The 21472-nt window shown below is 36.2% G+C and overlaps 2 protein-coding genes across 10 annotated transcripts; both read right to left on the reverse strand.

The window, feature by feature from the left end:
* Positions 1–52: 52 nt before the first annotated feature.
* LOC117154219 (smoothelin-like protein 2) lies at positions 53–5336 on the reverse strand. The gene is given in 6 exon segments (XM_033329016.2): positions 53–658; positions 1048–1199; positions 1352–1475; positions 2088–2163; positions 5236–5290; positions 5292–5336. Coding segments are annotated over 6 exon segments (561 nt in total). The 5' UTR covers positions 5322–5336; the 3' UTR covers positions 53–534.
* Positions 5337–6832: 1496 nt separating this feature from the next.
* LOC117154210 (uncharacterized) lies at positions 6833–21472 on the reverse strand. Of its 9 annotated transcripts, XM_033328989.2 has the most exons (5): positions 21383–21472; positions 21085–21329; positions 14665–14709; positions 13635–13868; positions 6833–11452 (listed from the first exon to the last, which is right to left on the reverse strand). In XM_033328989.2, the coding sequence occupies exons 2-5, from the start codon at positions 21227–21229 to the stop codon at positions 7359–7361; spliced, it is 4518 nt and encodes a 1505-aa protein (XP_033184880.2). In that variant the 5' UTR covers positions 21230–21329; positions 21383–21472; the 3' UTR covers positions 6833–7358. The 9 variants fall into 9 exon arrangements, with proteins under 9 accessions (XP_033184880.2, XP_033184881.2, XP_033184884.2 ...); XM_033328990.2 differs by lacking the exon at positions 14665–14709; XM_033328993.2 differs by lacking the exon at positions 21383–21472 and having other exon boundaries at positions 14541–14709; positions 21085–21188.

Raw genomic sequence — 21472 nt, forward strand, 5'->3', positions numbered from 1 at the left:
TGGTTCGTGTTACATCGTCGTTAACAAAAAATAACGATACTAATCGAGCAGATTGCTAGCATCACATGTTTATTTCATAAATCTTTGGCGTAGAAGACCTTGAATTCCATCGATAACATCAATGCTATAACATCAGTTCCCTTTTTTGTTATGACTGGTATGTTTTGTTCACGCATCAGTCACAGCACTACATGTTCGAGGAAGCCGTTTTATTTATTGCATCGTTTTTCGGTAAAAATAATTATACATTCATTGGAAGGCTGCCAGGAAAGTCGTGCGTAAAAATGTTGCTGAACGCGTTGCTGAATGCCAGATGCGCAAAAGCGAACTTTTTCTATTTCTTCACTGTTCTCCGCCCGAGGATTTCGCCTGAGCTTGTTTCGTTTTTCTCATTTCATATTTGGAGAATGCGCCGTTTCCTTGATGATCTATTCAAATGAACAGCAGACGGACTCGCGATCCGCGAATCGTATTAGGCGGTTGAATGTCGGGTTTGCACTGCGGAACGCCATTAAGAAGCGTCAAAGTAAGTCCTTAATCCTCGTCTTTGAAGCGGCGATAGATGGACTGTACGTAGGTGAAGACGCACTTCCAGTCTGGTCGGCGCATCATCACCATGTCCTCGACATCAAGTAACGGTGCTATCCCGGCGAGTTCACTACAAACATTTAATCACTCTTTAACATTGGTGATACTTAAAGAATTTTTCAGAAATCATAAAGATCTAAGTTACATTTCTAAGATCTAACATACAATTTAATATGTTAAAGTATTTATAAGTTTGAGTAAAATCAATTGTCTATCCAAAGTCATACACTACGCGTACTAAATTTCTTCCACTACATTTTCATTTATTTTACAGATATAAATGCCTATTTTATTTCAAATTCAACAAATATTTTTTAGAGGGACACGTCAGAACCATGGAACAATAAATAATTTATATAAAAACTATAGAACATCAGGAAAGTAGCTCTTAGATGATACAAAAAAGAAAGTCCGAAGAAAGACTGAAAATGAAAGAGGAAGAAAGAAATTGAAGTTTACTCGGCTTTCGTAAACGCCAACTCGAAGTTCATTTTGCGGTTCTCCGGCCGTAGCGAGTGATAGTCGAAAGCGTCTGGTCTAAAGTGATGAAGCAAAGCGCAAAACGCCAATCCATTGTTCCAGCTCGTCGAGAAATTATCCAGTTGCACGTTCTGCAATAGAAAACGCAGCTATGCAACGCGATTCACTAATTTTCCGAACGTCGTAATTTTCTCGCGGCTATCGATGTGTGATTATTCGCGTGTTTTCTGCAAATAACATAGACGCTCTCGCGTGTGAAGCTCCATTTACAAGGCGGATTTACCTCGTACTCTTTGGTTTTGGAACGGCACCACGCCAGTAGCCGCTCTTTTATTTGCACCGCGTTGTCCCGCACCGCTGGCTCGGTAAACTTGAATCGAAACTCTGTTGCCGGTGACTTTACGGGACTAAATATAGAAGGAAAAGCCTTCGGTTAAGCTTTCGAAGAAATGGAAGGTGCATATAAATATAAAATGTACGGCGGATTAAGTCAATTAGCGAAGATTGCGCTTGAACGATTGCTTATGACTTAATTTTCAACTTTATTTAACAGTAGTAGAGTGCAAAGTTTTATGCAAAATTATATTTTAATCAGCACAACTAGGGAAATAGAATTTAAATCGAGTTTAGTTTCAATCATGGAAAATTATGTCTGTAAAGATATATTTTATACAGATTTTAGAATATTGATCTAAAAATTTCAAATTATAGTTAGAAATTGTTAAGTCCATATTTAATTTCTAATTTACAATTTTTCGAATATTTGTTTTCTAATTTTTACAAGCTTTTTCTATTATTCATTTTATAATTTAAATAAACCTACTATCCTAAATTACATCTAATACTCTGGTCGTCGTTACAGTTAAGTAACAATAATTATTCCAAGGAATATAAGTTTCATATATTTTTGTGGCACAACTGAAATAGAGAAACCAGTTGTCTAATAATATTCATTCTTTCACCGATAGTAAAAACGAAAATACCTATTATATAAATAAATAACTCTCGTAAACGATTACCTGGGTGACGAGGCGGCGCTATTTTGTCTGTCGAGTTCACGAAACTTGGCAAACGGCGATAGCGGCTTCTTACGAGCTGAAAAACGAATAAAACGATTTAAATTGAAGACGTATTATAAAAAAAAAAAAAATGAATCATAAAACGTTAGGGTTCATTGAAATGCATTCTGTCATCCCATCTTATGTTAATTTCTCTATCATCTAATTAAAAAAGTTTGTCAATGAAAATCGCTACATTTGTGAGAATTATTATTAGGACTGGGCAAAATTCAAAACTAAAAAAATAATTTAAAAATTAAATTAAAAAAAAAATAAAACAACTAAAACTTTCGTTTCTCAACCTCGTCGCTGTTCCTCGATTCGAGGTTGCTGTTTTCCTTTTTCCAATCTATTTAACGATTTAAACGATAGATTACAACATTTTGTTATAACACACGGTCGTTACAAAATCATCTTTCGTTCCCGATTTCGTGATTCGAGTCGCAACGAGGCGATGACGAAATCGCTCCAATAACAAGAAACACGTGGAGCTGAATGTAAAACTAAAAGACTTCTAATCTAAATTGTGTACTCTCTGTGTTCGTGTGAGGATAGTTAGCAGCGAGACTCTTAAATAAAATGCAAATAGGAGCCGAGGTTCATTCTGGGTCACAGTAAATTTGTCACTTTCTTTTATAATAGATGAAAATTACAGAGGAAGCACTCGACAAGCCACATTTGCTACTCTTTTAAATGGAAATTTCAGTTTTTTTTAGCGAATTCATCTTTTATTTATTTATTTTAACAATTATTTAGAGATAATATTATAATACTATTATTATAAAATTGCGTTTTCATCGGCCTTGCAGCTAAACGATATGTTCAAAATATCGCCTGTCATAATATTAGAATATCGAAGATATTAAACTATTGCTTGTCTTAATCATACCGTTGAATTGTACCAAACTTTCTCAACTCGTCGTTATTATTAGAACGTTTACATATTTGAACCTAGCGGATTTTTTGCATTGTCAATTATATTTAATAGTAAATTGAAACTAAAATAAAAAATCTACAATAATATAATTTTCATCTTATCCTCCTGTGAATCTTCATATAATTATCAACGAGCAGAATAAAACATACATATGTTCGAATAAAATGTACGGTATGCATACATTTTATGTATACGCATAATTTTTAAAATAACGATCTCCGCGCCATAGAATTGAAATTTTTCATTCTATTTGCCAAAAGCTATTATATGACAACCAAAATAGGTCACAAATTCGATATAGGTAGCTGGAAACAAAGTTCAACCGAAATGGGTATTCGTGCGTAAATTTCACACACTCGTACCTTTTTGAGTAGGTGTATGCGTGCGTTTTGAACACACGGAAAACATGTGGCGATTTATATATATGCGCATATGTAATGGTATATATTTTTCCGGCGCGAAAATGCAAAGATTGAAATCGCCAGAAGCAATTCCTCATTGATTCCGCGAACGAAGACTTGGAAACTTGGCTGGCGCGTCTCCCGATTCTCTTTCTCTCTCTGTATTTACAATCTGCAAATAAATGCACGTGTACGGGGCACGCTATTTTTGTGTCGATAGAGGACCAATTGCTTCTCCGTTAATCGAAGAGCCATTCGTTATTTATTGGAACTTTCTGATCGAAGATCCATCGTGAGAGCACTTTTTGATTCTATTTTAAATTCCATTTTAAAAACTTGAAATCTTATTTTAGAATTTTACTTTCAATCTTATTTTAAACGTTTGTATTTGATAATTGTTAAATACTCATTTTTCTTTTCGTTATTTGAAATATTTTAAAAGTAAAACGAGAACCCGATACTGTGTTTCTTGATCTGTCAATGTTTATTTTATTAATTTTTATTATTTTTTATTAATTTTGTAATTTCCAGTCAGTCCTTTTCGTAACGTCTTCGTAAAAGAAGTATTTTTTCTAAGAATCTTTCTTAAAGTACTGTACATTTTTGTTGATCTATTCTACAGTAGCTTTAACTATTTTCTCAGTCCTTTCACTTTACTGTAAGCTTTACGATGTTTTTCTTCGTCGTGATTATTGTCAGCTGACACACGCAGTAGAATCTTAGTTTATTCCGGATTTAACGAATTTATAATTAGTAGTTATCATTTCTTGTTTAAATCAATTCATGTAAATTATATTAGTAAGTGAGAAAGGAAAGCATGTCGAGTCACGAGTGTTAATAGAGTGAATGTCAATTTATCTATTTAGTAATATTCCTCGTGATTCTGTGATCTGCTAATGCAGCAATCAATGTGACATCATTCTCCATTTCCGCCAAGAATCCAAGCGTCGAGTGTAGGATATAAATCGTGCGTAAATTAAAGATCATCAAGCTTCCGGTATTTTTTTCCATCATTGTTTAATTTTTAAGATTGAACTGTTTTAAGGCTTCTAAGTGCATATTTGATCCTTTAAAATGTTCTCTGACTGTATTGCAATTAGATTCGTTAGTTTCAAACAGCTTCAGGATTGTGTGTGTTGTCGCTTGTTTTATGGGGGGACATTGTCCAAGTATTTAAAATTGAATTTTCACGTAATTAAATTCTTTAGCTACTATATAAAGATATATATACTGAAGAAATGGGACACAAAATATTGTATAAAATTTAATAAAAGAAAACTGGTACAAAATCTAATAATAAATTGTACGGAAGCATTGACTCAATAAATAATAATTCTTTTGCCAAATAAAAGTATTCTTCTGTACATAATTACTGTATACATTTTTTGGGAATTTAATTATTAGACTATGGATGTTTATCCATTTATAGAAAATTTATAGAAACTACTAAACGTTCGAATATTTCATTGCAATATTTATATTATAGTACTTAAGACCAGATCTCTATTTAGGTTCTACTACTTTAGTTCAATTTAGTTGATAAAAGTATGCATAAAGATCCACTGTCTATCAATTATCTCAACTAAAATAGTAACACGGTGATACTTGGCAGTTATTAATACTCGACGAAGAAGTAAGTGGGATATAAGAAACAAAAATCTGTCAAAGGAAGTAAAACTGGACGTGAATAGTCAGACAAGGTCCCCCTCTTGCATTCTACTGCACCTAGATGTACTAATATACAGTAATGAACAAAAATATCACCACAAACCAGATTTTCTTGTAAAATTCTGTGTAAACTTATAAAATTCACGGTTCCTTTTTTCAATTCTCTTTTGTTGCATCGTCAAAATTCATTAAGCAGCTGTGCTATAAAAATAAATAGCGAAAAATAATAAAATAATAAAAAATGTATAACGAGTTGCCTTTACAAATTATATCAATGACATTAGTTATGCAAACTAATATTATCAAATAAGTTGAAGAAACGTAACAATCAAATATTTTTCAAAAATCTTGTATCTTCAAATCTACAGCTATTTTATATTGAAATACTTCTGACATGAAACTATTTCTTCTAAATTGATCAACCGTTTCCAAACTCTACTTCTCATATAGTGCGTTTCGTAATTATAAAACCATTTAATAACATTCAATTTTTGTATACTGCGTTACATATTCTTATACGTTGGCGTGATAAAGAAAGAAGTACATATTTCGTATTTAGAAACAATTTATTCTTTTTCCTGCAAAAGCAATGGATTAAACTGGACATAAAAGAATATTTGATTTTACAAAAATTGAGCTCAGGATACAATAAAATGAAATTGTTGTAAGTCTAACTATAATTTTGCACGATTTTGGTCAGATTTTACCCTGTTCTACCTTCCATCTCGTACTGAACGATTTAAGTATTCAAGATTTTGGTTCTATAGTTACGCAAGGTATTTCACAAGAACGTTGAGCAAAGAATCGTGTTTTCCCAAATTCACACATAAGTTTATAGAAAATAGGATGTTATGTGCCAACAATTTTGTTCATCACTGTATGCTACTATTCAAACTTCGTGCACAGTCCGGCTGGTGCAAGCTACACGCTACTGCGCGTCAAAAAAGGATCAACAAAAGAAGGGCTGTGACTCACTGCTTTATTCGGGCTTTGGCACGACCTTCTAGCGACTCTGAACGTCCGTCCGCAAAACGTGTTCGCGCGCAGAGCGCGACTCGAGGCTTATTAAAAGAAGAAGAACAAAAAAAGAAAAAGAAAAGAAGAAAAGAAAATTAAGAAAAAAATGAAACATGAAACAAACAAGAGTGAAAAGCGCACATGGGGCGTTTCTTCGACGCGAAACAAGAGAGGAAACTTTCTCCATGAGAAAACGCGCGCCCCTTTTCGTGCTGAACACGCGAGCAATAATCATTTTAGCATTCAGTCTTGTTTCCTCGACGAACGACCTTTGACGTTGGCTCATCTTTTCTCTGTTCAAATTCGTGCAGATCCACTGCTTTTCTTTTTTTTTTGTTCTTTTTTAAGTTTCTATATGAAGATTTATTATTTTTATTTTTCACTTCACTTGAACTCCCTTTTGGTAGCTTCGAAGCTTCACTTAATGTCTTCTCTGTATTATAAGTCGCGTCATACACAACAAATAATGTTGTTAATTAGTTGTGTATAATTCTCGTCGTTAGTTGATCTCCTCTGTCGAAATGCACATAGATCAACTGGTTTCGGTAACTCCTCTTTCTGATTTTATTTCTATACGAATATTTATTATTTTTTATGCTCACTTCACTTTAACGTATGTATGACTTTCGACGTTGGCTTGATCTCCTCTGTTAAAATTCACGCAGATCCACTGCCTTCAGTAATTTTTCTTTTTTTTTTTGTTTTGTTTTGTTGTTGTTTCCTTTTTAAGTTTCTATATGAAGATCTCTTATTTTTATTTGTCACTTCACTTAAACTTCCTTTTGGTAGCTTCGAAGCTTCACTTAATGTCTTCTCCGCATCACAACAAGCAACGCTGCCAATTAAATATTACAACGTTATCTATCACTTGTTCCTCCTCACACAGTTTTATATCCATTTTTTCTACTCGTTCCCTTTGATTTCTTAATTTATGAAAGACACTCTGCAACGTCGCGAGCAGATCGATAATTGTCCAAGACGTACCTCAGATTCGGACACGATACTAGAGATCTTCTCCTAAGACAGGAGGATAATTACATTTATCGACGACTAGAAATCGTGAATTTTTTCCACAACCAGAATCGTTAGTATAAAACAAATCATCCAGCTGCACCAAGAAATAGCAGATCCAAGAAGATCCAATATGACGTCCTGTATTCCTCAAATACACGTCACGCTAAATAAACGAAGAGATTCAAACCAGTTTTATTACTGATTATCCGTCCTCGTAGCTTCCTCGAACAGATCGTCGAACACTTTGTCAACATCTGCGGTGTTCACGTTTAATAATGGCATTTGTTGAGGGGTGGTTATCGAAAGACACAATTTTTCATCAGATAAACCAGGCATAGTACGACTACGAGACAGTCCAACCATCCCTTTAGACGCAAATCTAGGAGATCTTCTGTGTTTCAAAGAATCTTTCGATTCTACATGATCACCTGGTTGATCGAAATACTGTCTGATCTTATCTTCCATCTTCTTGACGCTGTCCGCCATTGACGACGCTTCAAATTGTTTGGACCTCAATTTCTGAGAAGATGGAGACTTTGGTTTCGGTGGTTTTGGATGAGAGCTTTGAAACGAAGATGTTGATGCTGGTGTGTTTATTTTAGGTGTTCGAGGATAACGATTGGAGAGAGCCAATTGGTGCCAGGACTCTGATTTCGAGAGCACTATAGATCTAGAGGTTTTATTCGCACAAGATACCAAATATTCGTCACTGGAGTCGATTGGTACCGCTCCGTTTGGAACTGGAGAACGTTCCTTGTGAATTGATTTCGATTGAGGGTTTGGCACCTGTTCGTAAGCTTCCCGTAAAGCAACCACCCTGTTCACGGTCACTGGACCTGGTGAACGAGCTCGAGGTGGCTCTGGCTTCTTCTGAGGAACTGGTGTTAGATATTTAAATCGACTTGGTCCTTGAGAACCTGTCGGTCGATCGAAGTTTGCTGGTTGATCGTATCTTTGTTCCTGCTGAATTATATTCGATTGCTGATGGTAAATATTTTGATTAAAAGTCGATTGTGGATGGTGCACATTCTGAGTCACGTTTACAGGTTGTTGATGACTTAATGGAATATTTGGTTGCTTGTAATTTTGCTGTTGATGACTTGATGCGATATTTGATTGATCGAAACTCTGTTGCTGGTAACTGGATGCAATATTCGGTTGATTAAAACTCTGTTGCTGATGATTCAACACAGTGTTTGATTGATTACAACTTTGCTGTTGAGGAACTAAATTAGGAGATTGACTCGAGGATTTAGTCTGAGCTTGACTGACAGTCAGGTGTTGTCCAAAATTAGAAGATTGATGAGGTTGATCATTCAAAGAAGTGATTTCATTCTGCAGGCGACGAACCAAGCTCTGTTGCAGCAAGTTATGTCGACGAATTTCATCCTCTGAAGCAATAGTCTCGTTAGTTGGTGGTCTAGACCTGGACCAAGAAAACTGTGAAGGAGAAGGTGACGAAGACGTCCTGGAATCCACTGCCACTTCTTCTGATCGAGGTTCAGGACTATCCACGGACGATGCAACCGTTGCAATAGCACACGTGTACCTTGTAACCACTCCAATATCTGGGCTGATATCTTGATTTTGAATATTTTCATCATCCGGAAAAGTCGAACTTTCTATAGGCCAATCTGGTGTCTTCTGAAGATCCTCCTTTTCTTCTGTTGCATTTGATATTTCGTCAGATGGATTGTTACCATTAAACAAAACAGAAGGAACCAAAGCGGAAGAATATTTTTGGTTATCTTCAGACTCGTAACTATTCACAGGATTTCCAGATAATTGTTTCTCATAATTCTGCGTTTCTTGAAAAGGCAAGGATTCTCTGAAACCTTGCTCACTAGGAATCTGACGTATACCAGGAACCACTACAGGATTATTATACTCAGAACCACTGGATACAGTATGATAATTCTGATTGTGATCCAGAATAAATCTCTGACGATTTTCAGACACCTGATCAGAGTCCGACTGTTCACAAAATAAAGGTCTCCATTGTTTTTCACTTTCTACATCACTTACTGATATCGTTGGTCTATCCAATTTGTTAGAAGTCTGTACAGCAGCGTTACTACAAACCAAGGTCTGACCTTTTGAAATTTTAGGCGTCACTCTGAAAGATCTACCTTCGTTCTGATGCTCTTCGTTTATTCCAGTTTGCACGGCCACCGACGAACTACCTCTCAATGTAGTATCTGCAAAATTATTCTCACCAAATCGATTCTCACGATCTTTTCCAGTTTTTATCGCTTCGAATATGTCTTTAGATCCTCGATGCTCCATAGGAGGATACTCATGAGTCTGAACACGTTTGTCTGGAACTACTTTGAAAGAAATCTTGCCATCCACCACTCCAGTAACGTTGTCTCGTTGAGCCAGTTCTCTTTGGCGCTGTTCTTCGAGTTTCATCGTTTCCATGGAAGTTTTTCCAACGAATGGCGCGAACTGTTTGCAAAAAGATCGATAATCCAGTTTACCGTTCTCTGTAACCGTGTTATTAGCTCTGTTCTCGTTTTTCTCGTGTTCTATCCACGGTGGTCGAGGAAAACTAGGTTTCTCTACATTGGCTCTAGAAAATTTCGGAGATTGTTGCGTTGTTTCCTTATCAAACATCATTCTAGCTTTTTCTTTCAGCGTGTTTGTTGGTACTGGAGCGTTCTTTGACCAATGATAGGATGGAGGAACCTTGGATGGAGATCCTGGCGAAGGTCTTTCTATTTTACGAAAAGGAGAGGAAGGGGCATGCCTGAAACCTGTTGACTCCATCTTTATCTGAGGATTTGGCGCAGAATAGTTAGAATAATTTGGAGTAGAATGAGAGTAAACTTGTGCCTGAGTCGGTCCAGGGAACATTTTATTAGCTCGAAACTTTAAAGAAGGTTTATTATCCTTCTCTTCGCTCATCGTTGGTTTATCAAAGGTTGTTTTAATGTTGGAAAATTTACTGTTCCAGTTTTCATTAGTCAGTGACGACATATCCATGGTGCGTCCAAACGTCTTGAAGGGGACTACTGGCGCAACTGATGGTGTTTCGTTATTTTTAGTAATTAAAGCCAGGAATTTCCTATCGTTTTCTGTCTTAGGTTGAAAAGTAGGAACGGTAACATTGCTAGAATTGAACGATTTGTCTCCGACACTAATTGGCTTTCTTAATGACAAACAGCCTGTAGCTTCATGCCCAAGAGTCTCAGCTTGAAGCTTCAAGTAACTAGGAATATCAATAGTGTTCGCACGTTTGATCTTCGACTTTTTTGCACTAAATTTGTTACTATTCCCGTATTTTCCACTACTTGAAGCTAACTCAGCCCGTTGCCGAAGAATAGCCGCCAATTTGCTTACGCGACTCCTTTCATCGCTATCTTCAATAATATTCTCGTTATTCTCTTTCTCTTGATAATTGTTAGCTCTATACGGAGCCTGGTACATATTTAGCTCTCCAACAGTCTTAGTATCAGCTGCATCCACCTGTTGAATCCCACGACACACACAATTGTTGTCCCTAATTTCTTTATTCTTATCCTCTAGTAACTGTCTTTGATTTATCGCGTCTTTCGTGCATTTATCGCGAACTTCTTCCGGCTTTCTGTCAATCGCACTAACTGTAGATATATTCTGCTCCTTCTGTTCCTTTATAACAGGCGAAATCTCTCCCAAAGGGAGACTATTTCTCTCCTCTTCTAACCACTTCCTAGCTTTCGCCAATTCTTCCGTAGAAACACCGATAGTGTGTCTCGTTCCTCTTCGTCTCCTGCTCAAAGACGTCGAAGGAAGCACAGGAATCTTCACCGTGGTCTCCTCAGGCATCTGTAGTCTAGACAACAAACTAGATACCAACCTTAATAACTGCAATTTACTCGTAGGATCAGAAGCTGCGCCGTGTTTCGCCAGCGCATTCACGTCGATTTTCTCTAAAGTCTCTCGAAGACGGGACAAAGCGGTCTGTATATCCGATAGTAACAAATCTTCGAGGAATTTCAAGTCTTTCTTCAATTCTGGTTCCTTGCAGTTGCCCAGAACTTGTTCCATGGAAGTACGAATCCGGAAGTCCTCTTCGGAGTCGACGCCAGAGTCTTCGGGAAGCGCTGGTGGTTCGTCCTCGCGGCGACCCCCTAGGGTGAGCTCGAGAGCCGCGCGTAGACGTTCTACCAGTAGCGGCAATGAATTCCACTCACCGACTGGCTGGTTCTCGTTTCGTCCATCGATGGTACCTGTCACAGTCCCTTCTTTTCTTGTCGAGGTTTCCTCTCGTTTGATTTTCTCGTCGTTGTCCACGGTGCTCGAACTCGCTGAAAAAGAAACGACACGAGACGAGGGTTGAACCCAGAGACGACCTGAGGACACACAGCGCAGAGACGGCACACGAGGAAGCACGATACACGAAGGATCTATTTTTCTCATCTTTGATTCCCTTTTTTTTTTTTTTTTTTTTTTGACAGTATACGAAGGAAGATCTATTTTTCTCATCTTCGTGTCCTTTTTATATTCTACGTTTATTTGACGATACACAAGGAAGCACGAAAGACGAGAGGAGATGTACTTTTTTCATCTTTGAATCTTTTCTATCGTTTAGAGATGTTAACTGGTTTTAAAGGTACACGAGGAAGTACGATACACGAAGGGATATCTACCTTTCTCGTCTCTGATACCTTTTTATTTTTCTGTTATACCTTTTACGTACGTTGTCTTTCGTTACTATGATTTTTTTTTTTTTTTTTTTTTTGGTCACACTAGAAAGGGTATTTGATATTTCTTATTTGTTGATTTTTCTAGCGAGACCAGAGAGAATCAAGAGTCGTGTGGAAGTAGAATAAGTCGGTGTGTGTTGGCTCGAGACGCAAAAGGAACGCGTGAAACGCGTTTTCGCGAGGAGGAGCCGCTTAGCTTGACCGGCAGTCGCGCTCGCTTTATTTAAAAGCCACGGGATTCTCCGCGGGGATTTATTTTCGGTCGCTCGTTCAACGCCTCGCGGAGCTGCCCACCGGAGGAGAGAGAGCCCTGACGAATCGCGAACGACGCCGCGCAGCGAGACGAGAGATCGGCCCCATATGAGCAGCTAATTCGAAATTCAAACCAGTTCGATACTCCATCATTCGTTCCTTTTCACGTTTTTCTTCTTTAAAAAGAAGACGTTTCTTTGGGTTGATTTGTAAAAGTTGATACGAAGACGATATTGTAGATATATGTAAGGAGAGTAGGTTTTTACTTATGGGTCTTATTGGTGGTTAGCTTCTTTGGTAAGGAGCCAGATGGATCAACCTCTTCGTTATTACACCAATTTTATAGATAACGTTGGGATTGGTTGAGATTCTTCTTAACCGATAACTAAGAAAGTAGAATTATATCTTCGTTTTGATAAGAGGACTTTTTACATTTCTATTCTGTGCTGTTTCATTTTGAAGTTGTAAATTCTTCTTGTAGATTCTAATTGTGTCCATGGTACAGTGATTGACATAATTAAAATAACAGCGATTCTAGTTTGCATGAAATGTACGGTACCATTCAAAAGTAAATGGACAACTGTTTATTTTTGACAAGATCTAATTTATAATTACTAGATTATAGATAAATCAAACTGCAATAATTTCATTCCTTTTATCATAGTTCCTGACACGAAAATTTTCATTTATATTCTAAATTCTATAAGAAGATAAGAAATACTACTTTTAATTGTTAATTTCTTATTAACTTTTACAGTTTAGTAAAATTCACGTACTACTTCGTTCAAGAAATAAGCAACTGGTTGAACGCGAACGAGTGTAAAAACTTGAGAATCAAGTCAAGTAAATACCAGGTTACATTGATCAAGATATTTCAAGTTTCTTGAATTCATACATTTAGATTAATCTGAAAGAGCTTAAAAATCAAAGTGTTCGGATTGCTATAAAAAGCTAGTGCATTTAATTTATATTAAACAACATTTAGCTCCTTAACGTATAAATCTTTCTTCGATTTACGAATTTTTTATAATAATTAACTGACACTTTATAATAGCCAATTGACACTGGAACACAGAAAATAAATGTATAATATATCTCTTATATTATACATATTAAAATATCTTAGTATAAGATACCTTAAGTTCGTGAAAATGAGCGAATAAAATAATCGATAGACTAAAAACAATCTATCACACATAGATCCACATATATCAGAGGCATGTGCATTAAGTGGTGAAACAAAGTCACGAATTTTTCCAGTAGAGTTAGCCTAATTTATCCAGGTCATAGCATAGTGCTCTTTATACCATAAAGATCGATAGAAAATAACAATTATATAGGTCTGTTAAATCGAAGTTAGGTGATTGTTTAGTCAGAAGATAACAGACTAAAACACAAGGATTTAACAATCCTTGAAATTGCTTCGCGTTTCATTTCGCACGCAACTAACAACCACGGAATGCGTTGAGCTAGATTCGTTCGATTCGAAACAGGTGATCCATCTATCCTCGAATTACCGTGCGTCACGAACCTGGTTGTGCGGCCTCTTTCTTCTCTATTTCCATCGATTTCCTCTCGTTCTCCACGTACGTCTCCTTCTCTTTTTCCTCTTTGAATAATTCCTCCTTGGTCTCTTCTGGATATTCTTTTACGGTTTCCTTTGGGATATCCTCGCAGGTGTCTAAATATTCCACGGTATTTGATTTTCCACTTTCTCCCTCGACGATGTTCTGGAGATTATGGTTCTCCACGACGTTTTGAATATCTGGAAAAATTTAATGGCATTAAAATGGAACGTGTCAGATGAAGAGAATGAAGCAGTTTTTTTTATCAACAATGGATCTGCACACCTTTCATTTGTATCAAGATATAGTGGTTACAAAAAATGTATTGGCACATGGTTTTATTTTCCAGTAAAGAGTTCATTTTTTTTTTCATTAGGCTCTACATTTTGTTCTTAAACAGTCAAATTTTTGTAGTTACACGAAAGTACTGGCAAATAATATGAAATTTAATAAACCTGAGCCTGAATGTTATAATAGACACAATAATGTGCTAATACTTTTTGCAGCTTTAAATAACGATAGATTACTAATATATTACAAATGTGGTATTGTATTCGATGATTCTCTCGAACCTTTTTGAGGCTACACTGTTAAAGGGTTAACGTAGCAGAAAACACAGCAATGGTTACATCGCAGAAAGATGTACGTACTTCATTTTATTTTCTTTCTTTCGGTTTTTTAATCCTTCCTTTTTTAGTAGTCAGTCACGTGCAAAGAATGTCCTTCGATAGTTCAGTGTGATGAATTGAAAAAAGAATGTCAGGATTGAAAGATGAGAGAAAAGAGAAGAAGTAACGTTTCGTTAATGATGTTACGTTTTGCAGACAATCGTACGCCCTATCGTATTTATTCAGAAGCCGCGATCATCGTACATTTTTCCCTGAGTTAACGTAGACCAATTTCGCTCGTTCATTATCTATCATACGATACTCGAATAATCGTAGGCCAAAGATATTCAAAGAAGATCGTGACGCCAGCTCGTAAAGAAGACCTCACCTTCCGCCTCCGACATTTTGATCCTCTGGATCTTCGACTGGCTGCCTGGAACCCAAAGCAAACATCGTTCTTCAAGCGAGCTGTCGATATTCGTAAGGTATTACAAGCGTAGTAAAAATAAATCGATGAAATAACAAACGAACTCGAACGAACAGTATGATTCTTCATTTCTTTTTCTTTTTATAACGTTCATTTTACATCTGTTACATATTACAAAAAGATTTGTATATTGCTTTTTATTTGCTATTTCACGTTTATTCTGTTATCGATTTGAAGTATTTTTTCGGTTAAATATTATTTTTTTATCTTTATTTAATTGCAATAACAATCTGTCCTTAGTTTCCTTTGTTTGTTAGTTCTGTTTCAACTTTCTCATATTAGAAAAAAATCTTTCTTTATTTCTCTGTTGAAACTTTTTCATTCAACTAAAATCTCAATTTATCTTGTCTTGTTTCTTGATCTTTATCCGAATTCTAAAAATAATAGTGATTTATTGTTTCGAGTTTTGTTATTAGCTCCGTTCGAACTTTCTCGCATTAGAACAGAATGCTGTTCACTTTTGCTCTTGAAATTTTTATTCAACTACGATATTAATTTATTTCTACTTTAATAAATTTCTTTTGCTTGTGTTTTATTAGTTATTTACTTTCGAACTTCTCCACGCGAATAAAAGAAATTTTCTTCTTTTCTTTACCAATCGCACTATTCAATTATGATCTTAATCTATTTTTGCCTAATTCCCCCATTACCTCGTTCCGCTCTAACTTTTCCAAGATAAAGACAGAAATTTTCACTTTATTCTTGTTTCAAATACTATTCGATATCAATCTAGTTTACCTAAATACGTAATTTCTAATTACCTTGTTCTTCTTCAACATTTAAATTACGTTCAAGCAGAACGAATGTTCACTTTTCCTCTCTCAAACCCTATTCAAAAGCAGAAATTTCGACGTTTCCTGTCCCAATTTCACAATATCGAACGAAGTAATCTATTTTTACTTTAATACTCTTTCGCAATTATCTCGTTCTTCTCCAAATTCTCGACATTAAAAACAGAAATTTTCATCTTTTCTTCTTCAATGCCTAATTAATCACGATATTGTCCTATATCTTTGCTCAAACAAATTTTTCAAAAACAAAAGTTTCCTTATTCTTCTGTCCCATTTTCGCGATATCAACCTACTTCTGCTAAAGAAAATTTCCCTAATTACCTTTTTCTTCTCCACGTGAAAATTAATACCTCTTTCCTGTCGATTTCCAGTTAGTCACAATATTATCCCATATTTTTGCTCGAACAAATTTTTCAAAAACAAAAGTTTCCTTATTCTTCTGTCCCATTTTCGCGATATCAACCTACTTCTGCTAAAGAAAATTTCCCTAATTACCTTTTTCTTCTCCACGTGAAAATTAATACCTCTTTCCTGTCGATTTCCAGTTAGTCACAATATTATCCCATATTTTTGCTCGAACAAATTTTTCAAAAACAAGAGTTTCCTTATTCTTCTGTCCCATTTTCGTGATATCAACCTACTTCTGCTAAGGAAAATTTCTCTAATTACCTTTTTCTTCTCCACGTGAAAATTAATACCTCTTTCCTGTCGATTTCCAGTTAGTCACAATATTATCCCATACTTTTGCTCGAACAATTTTTTCAAAAACAACAATTTTCACATTCTTCTGTCCCAATTTCACAATGTTAATCTACCTTTGTCACAAAAAGTTTCTGTAATCACCTTATTCTTCTCCGATTATTTCACGATAAAAGAAAGAAAAAAGACGAGGAATTCGTCACTTTTCGTCTCTCAGTTCTTATTTAACCGCGACATTGAGCCACTTTCATTGGACGTGAGTATAGTAACCGGCGCGTTTTCAGGATTCCCGATCCAGCGTTTCCGCGAAAATGAACCGCATGCGATCGCGTCCAGGTCGAGAACGTTAAATGAACGACTCTAGGTCTAGTCTGGTGCATTTCTCGATGGCAGAGAAGCGTTGGCGGCTGTTTCGAACACGACAGGCCTCGCGCGAAAATAGCTTTGACCCGTTTTCGCGAATACGGAAATTAGGAAGTCCTCTGCGGCCGATTCTATGCAAGCTATGCTCCCGATACAGTATACCGATTACATATTTGGAATCGTGATTCGTAAATTATTCCGCTGTCTCGATCGTTTCTAGAACGTTTTTCGTCTCGTTTAATGCCGCACGAAATAGTTTCATAGCATTCGAAGTTTAAACCTTGCGCTGAATTAGTTTCAATTAATTCTTTCACTTATACCAACTATTCAGAAGTGGCGCTGGTTAGTTACGTAAATTAAAAGGTATAGAGGTATGACGTTAATGTTTCGCATTTATTATTATTCCTGTCATATCCTTGCGATGAATAAACTTATGGAAGGAGATCACTGGTTTCTCGAGAATCGAACATTAATTATATTATCTATTAATAATATCGAGAAATTTACAAAAAGTGAAATTGATTACTTTGGATTTTGAGAGGCTCGTATTACGAACATACGTTCGACTATTATTCGCTGTATATCGTTCGAAAAATGTTGACGTAATAAAATATCTTATAGAATGGAAGAGAACGAGCGAATTATAAATAAGGCGAAAAATAAATAAACATAAATAGAAATGAATAAAACAAGTCGAAATTTACAAATAGAAATTAATATTTATAAAAATGCAGCAACGAGAAACGATACGTACACTGTATCAGGATGCTTAAGAATTCTTTAATCGATGGTAATAAAAGTGTTTCGGTCTTCGGTTATGCTCGTATCACTGTTGACTGCGAATCTTTTGGAAATAGAGTTAAACAAACACAGTTGTTGCTTTGTGTACTATAATAAACGTTTCCGTGAACGTTGCGCAATCCAAAAGCGTTTACTCATTCACTTCTTTCGCCGAGAAATCAACGCAAAAGCTGCAAAACCGCGTGTTATTCCTAAACGTGTTTCCGGCATTATTCCAATCTCTTGAGAAGTGTTTTTTAGTCACTCGGAAAAGATGCTCGTGTTGATACCTTAGAATAGCAACAAAGGGACAGAGAACGAACACTAAACGTTCACACAACGTGATCATAAAGAGTATTTTAAGGAACGTGCAAGTTTCTGTGTTTTCTGTACCTATCGTTGTTTCGTATGACAAATTTCTAACTATAGACTTTGTGAAAGCCCATTGCAATTGCGTATAATTGTGGATAGCTATGATAAAAGAAAAAACAAGTAGAAATAATAATATTAACGTGATAATTAATATGATAAAATTAATATGATAAGAAGAATAAGTAGTAATGATAATAATGGAGGATTCAATTTTTAGATAAGAGATTGAGAAATTGCAAAATATTCGTTTCAAGCATTTAAGAAATATCCATCGAGTATAATGAATTTTTGGGTAATATCCAACCACCGAAGGCTAATTTTGCCAATAACAAGAAACCTACGCACAAACGTCGACTTTCAATAATTGTGCACTATAAAAGGATACATCAGGGAAAATCTAAGAAAATCTAACACCACGATGTTATTTATTATAGATTAAACAGTGTAATGCACTTCCTATTCGGAAGAGCCGATATCGTAACTTTAATATTTAGAAAGTACCACGAATATTAAAATAAATTGGAATATTAACGAAACCTTAAAACCTGTTTATGGATTGTTAAATGCTCATTTTCCTGCAAACAAAGCTTCTTATCCATAAAAATCAACTAACCGTCTAACAATAAGTCTAATACTTAGAACGTTCGATTAAAAGCAAACTAGACTAGGATATTAAATCAAACAAACTTAAATCCTTCTTCGTATAAATTGCCAATCTTCTTGCCATAAGAAAAGTATATTATCTATTTACAGAAGACAACAAACTTTTCAGGTAACGAAAAACCTACTTACGTAGAACTTGCCATTCGTCTCGTCCAGCTTTCAGCATTTTAATACGTCCATACGTACATTCATAAATACGTTCCTAACAGCAGAAGCCCAGAAAAAAGGTCGTGTCAATGACTCTTAAAGCGAGACGTTACTCAGCAAGAATCCTCTATCATCTACGAAACGCACATCATTTACTTATGCAAAGATCAAGTTTGCAAAGCCTCTGCAAGATCGAGGGTGAGAAAGCGGGCGAAAGTTCCGGTCAGTTTGCTTTGCACGCGGGACGACCATGATAGGCAACCGCGTTCTACCACGAGGCCGTGTGCTTTATAAATAGTTCTGAGAAGTTTCACCGTGGTAGACGTCTCCTTGCCTTCAGTTTTTTTCAAAATATTTTCCTACTTAATTCATGTCTGTTTCATTTATTAACGTAGAAAGGTATAATAGACGATGCAGTAAGGTCATAAAACATAGTTAAACCCATTAAAGGTTTTTCTGTGGTTTGTCGCGTTAGCGAAAGTATCTATCGCTTATCATTTTTTCTTCGATTAATTGAAATATATTGTCGAATCTTTTTAATGTTATTACGAAAAGGAATTCGCTTAGTATTCTTTTAAATAAAAGAAATCGAAGTAACATTGCGGTATGATAGATAGATTGCGGATGATTGACGCGTTCGTGGAAAATTAAAAGACGCACAGACATACAGAAATACAGAAAATATCGAAAGTGTAGCATAATCATTATGACATCTAACAAATTTCCACTTAGGTTTCATTTCTCTTAGATATACCGCAAAGAAAGAATTGATTGTGAGTTAACATCAAGCTGCTTATGAAACCTATTATGTCTCGAATTAATTGTCACAGTCGTCGAGAGTTGTAAACTTTAATTACTAAGCGATTTTATGATTCATACATTCGCTATATCGCCTGCATCTATTATAAGTTCATCGAAACAACTGCTATTCGTTGGTAAGAGAGCATCAAGATCCTAGAGATTAGAAAGCCACTGAATTTCAGCCACTCGAAATAAATAATCTTTTAATGTCCACCTCAAGAAAGCTTGATTGGTCTTCGTTGAGCTTTAGCGAACGATTTTACATTTATGCAAAATATGCGTCTTACGACCTTCTGTTCCAAAACGCGCGAGATACCAGGCGATCAAATTCGAGGCGATCGCGGTCCACACGTTCCTCGTGGACGTCTGCCAAGCGAGCAGTTTGTTGCTTGAAAGCTGGCCGATTTTGGCGACGTACATGAATCGAGTCAACTTAAGGGGCATACGTCCAACAATCTTCGATCGTTGTAGCACAACTTAATCATTATCAATGCTATGACGAGTCTCTCTTGGCAGTTCTTCGTTCGCGTTAAAACTCTGTTTTTCAAACACGAATTCTCCATTCAAATTCCCTGTCTTCCTGCTCATCTTCGTTTTACGATTCTCTTTTACAACCAACTATTATTTATTCTTAATACTTCATTCCCTAACAGCGAGTAAATAGAGGGAAGGAAGCTTGACGGTTTAAGAAGATCGACGACGAAGAGCGAATAAGGCTATAGTTACAATAAACGCGTGTTCTGACAAATGAAACGTTCGAAGGCCGGAATGCATACATTCGTAAAAATCATTGTATATGCATACAGTAGCCGCTAAAAGTATCTGAACACTGACCACAGGAAACTTTCATGTATATGTTATGTATGTTACGTAACACATTTTGAAATTTCATTGACACTGTAATGACACACGACTATCGTGATTATAAAATTGAAATCAATCTGAAACTGTACATATATATATATATAAGTTACAAGATATTTATTATAAGCATATATTTAGTAAAAAAATCAGTATACACTATGAATAGCCATATTAAATATATGTATAATAAGCGTTAAGTGATGTTCCCTTTGAATATTCGGGCTTATTAATATAACGAATAATTCATTTGCACTAAATATACAGTGGTTACAAAAAAATTGTGTCTCCTAATAAAGCAATTTTTCATCAAGTTCTACGTTTCATTTTCATGGTATCAAACTTTTGCGATCACATGTAAGTGTTGTTAAGTATGCTTGCACCTAACTAATTAACGTGTAAATGCTATAATAAACACAATGATGCGCAGTTTTTCTAGTCAGGTACATATACATGAAAGTTTTCTACGATAACTATGAGCGTTTGTAAAAATCTTATTTCAGAAAACAACACGTGGTTCATATGCACCAGGCTATTAAAAACCTTTTCTAAATATATTATGAGTTATCCTAAACATTCTAAATTGCTATTTCATTGCTCTGGTGTATCCAAATACTTTCACGAGCCGCAAAACGTTAAAATCTTATTCGAAAAAGCGACACATGGTTTGTATGTATCGAGTGACTAGAAATCCTCTCCAAATATGTTACGCGCGTTATACGAGACATTCTGAATTTCAGTTTTCTGACATGTCCATCGAAACTACAGTTCATCGGAACACCCCACCGTAACCATAGCTTAATCGATGCGATTTAATTAAAAAACGATGAAATATATGATTTACCTTGAAGGATCAGAGGAACAGTGTCGGTGTATTGAGGAACTGCGCGCACGGGAGACTGCGCGAGCACCAGCCTCTCTGCCACCAGACTCTTCGTTCCGGTGGTTATCGTCGTCTTTGGCGGTGGTGGTGGTGGTGGAGGTGCCATAGGTGGTGGTGGTGGTGGTGGTGGCACTGGCGACGACGGTGGATGATGCTAGCAGCGCTGCTGTTAAAAGCTTACCGTCACCCGGCTCGAATTAGATCTCCTGAAATAGCAGCCGAGTTATTGCCGGCACTATGGACCAGCCTGGACGCATACCTCGCTATCGTGTACGTCGTGACGATTGGATCGAGGTGTACGCTTCCGGTACCGGACGCGGACACACGCTCACCAGTGGTCCACCTTCTT

This window comes from Bombus vancouverensis, chromosome 3 (assembly GCF_051014615.1).
Source record: "Bombus vancouverensis nearcticus chromosome 3, iyBomVanc1_principal, whole genome shotgun sequence".
NCBI classification, from domain to species: domain Eukaryota; kingdom Metazoa; phylum Arthropoda; class Insecta; order Hymenoptera; family Apidae; genus Bombus; species Bombus vancouverensis.

Coding starts and splice junctions, on each gene's coding strand:
- LOC117154210 (XM_033328989.2), bottom strand. CDS start 21,229: ATGGCACCTCCACCACCACCACCACCGCCAAAGACGACGATAACCACC. Junction 14,710..21,084: donor TGTTCCTCTGATCCTTCAAG/GTAAATCATATA, acceptor TTTGGGTTCCAG/GCAGCCAGTCGAAGATCCAG. Junction 13,869..14,664: donor CAAAATGTCGGAGGCGGAAG/GTGAGGTCTTCT, acceptor AAATTTTTCCAG/ATATTCAAAACGTCGTGGAG.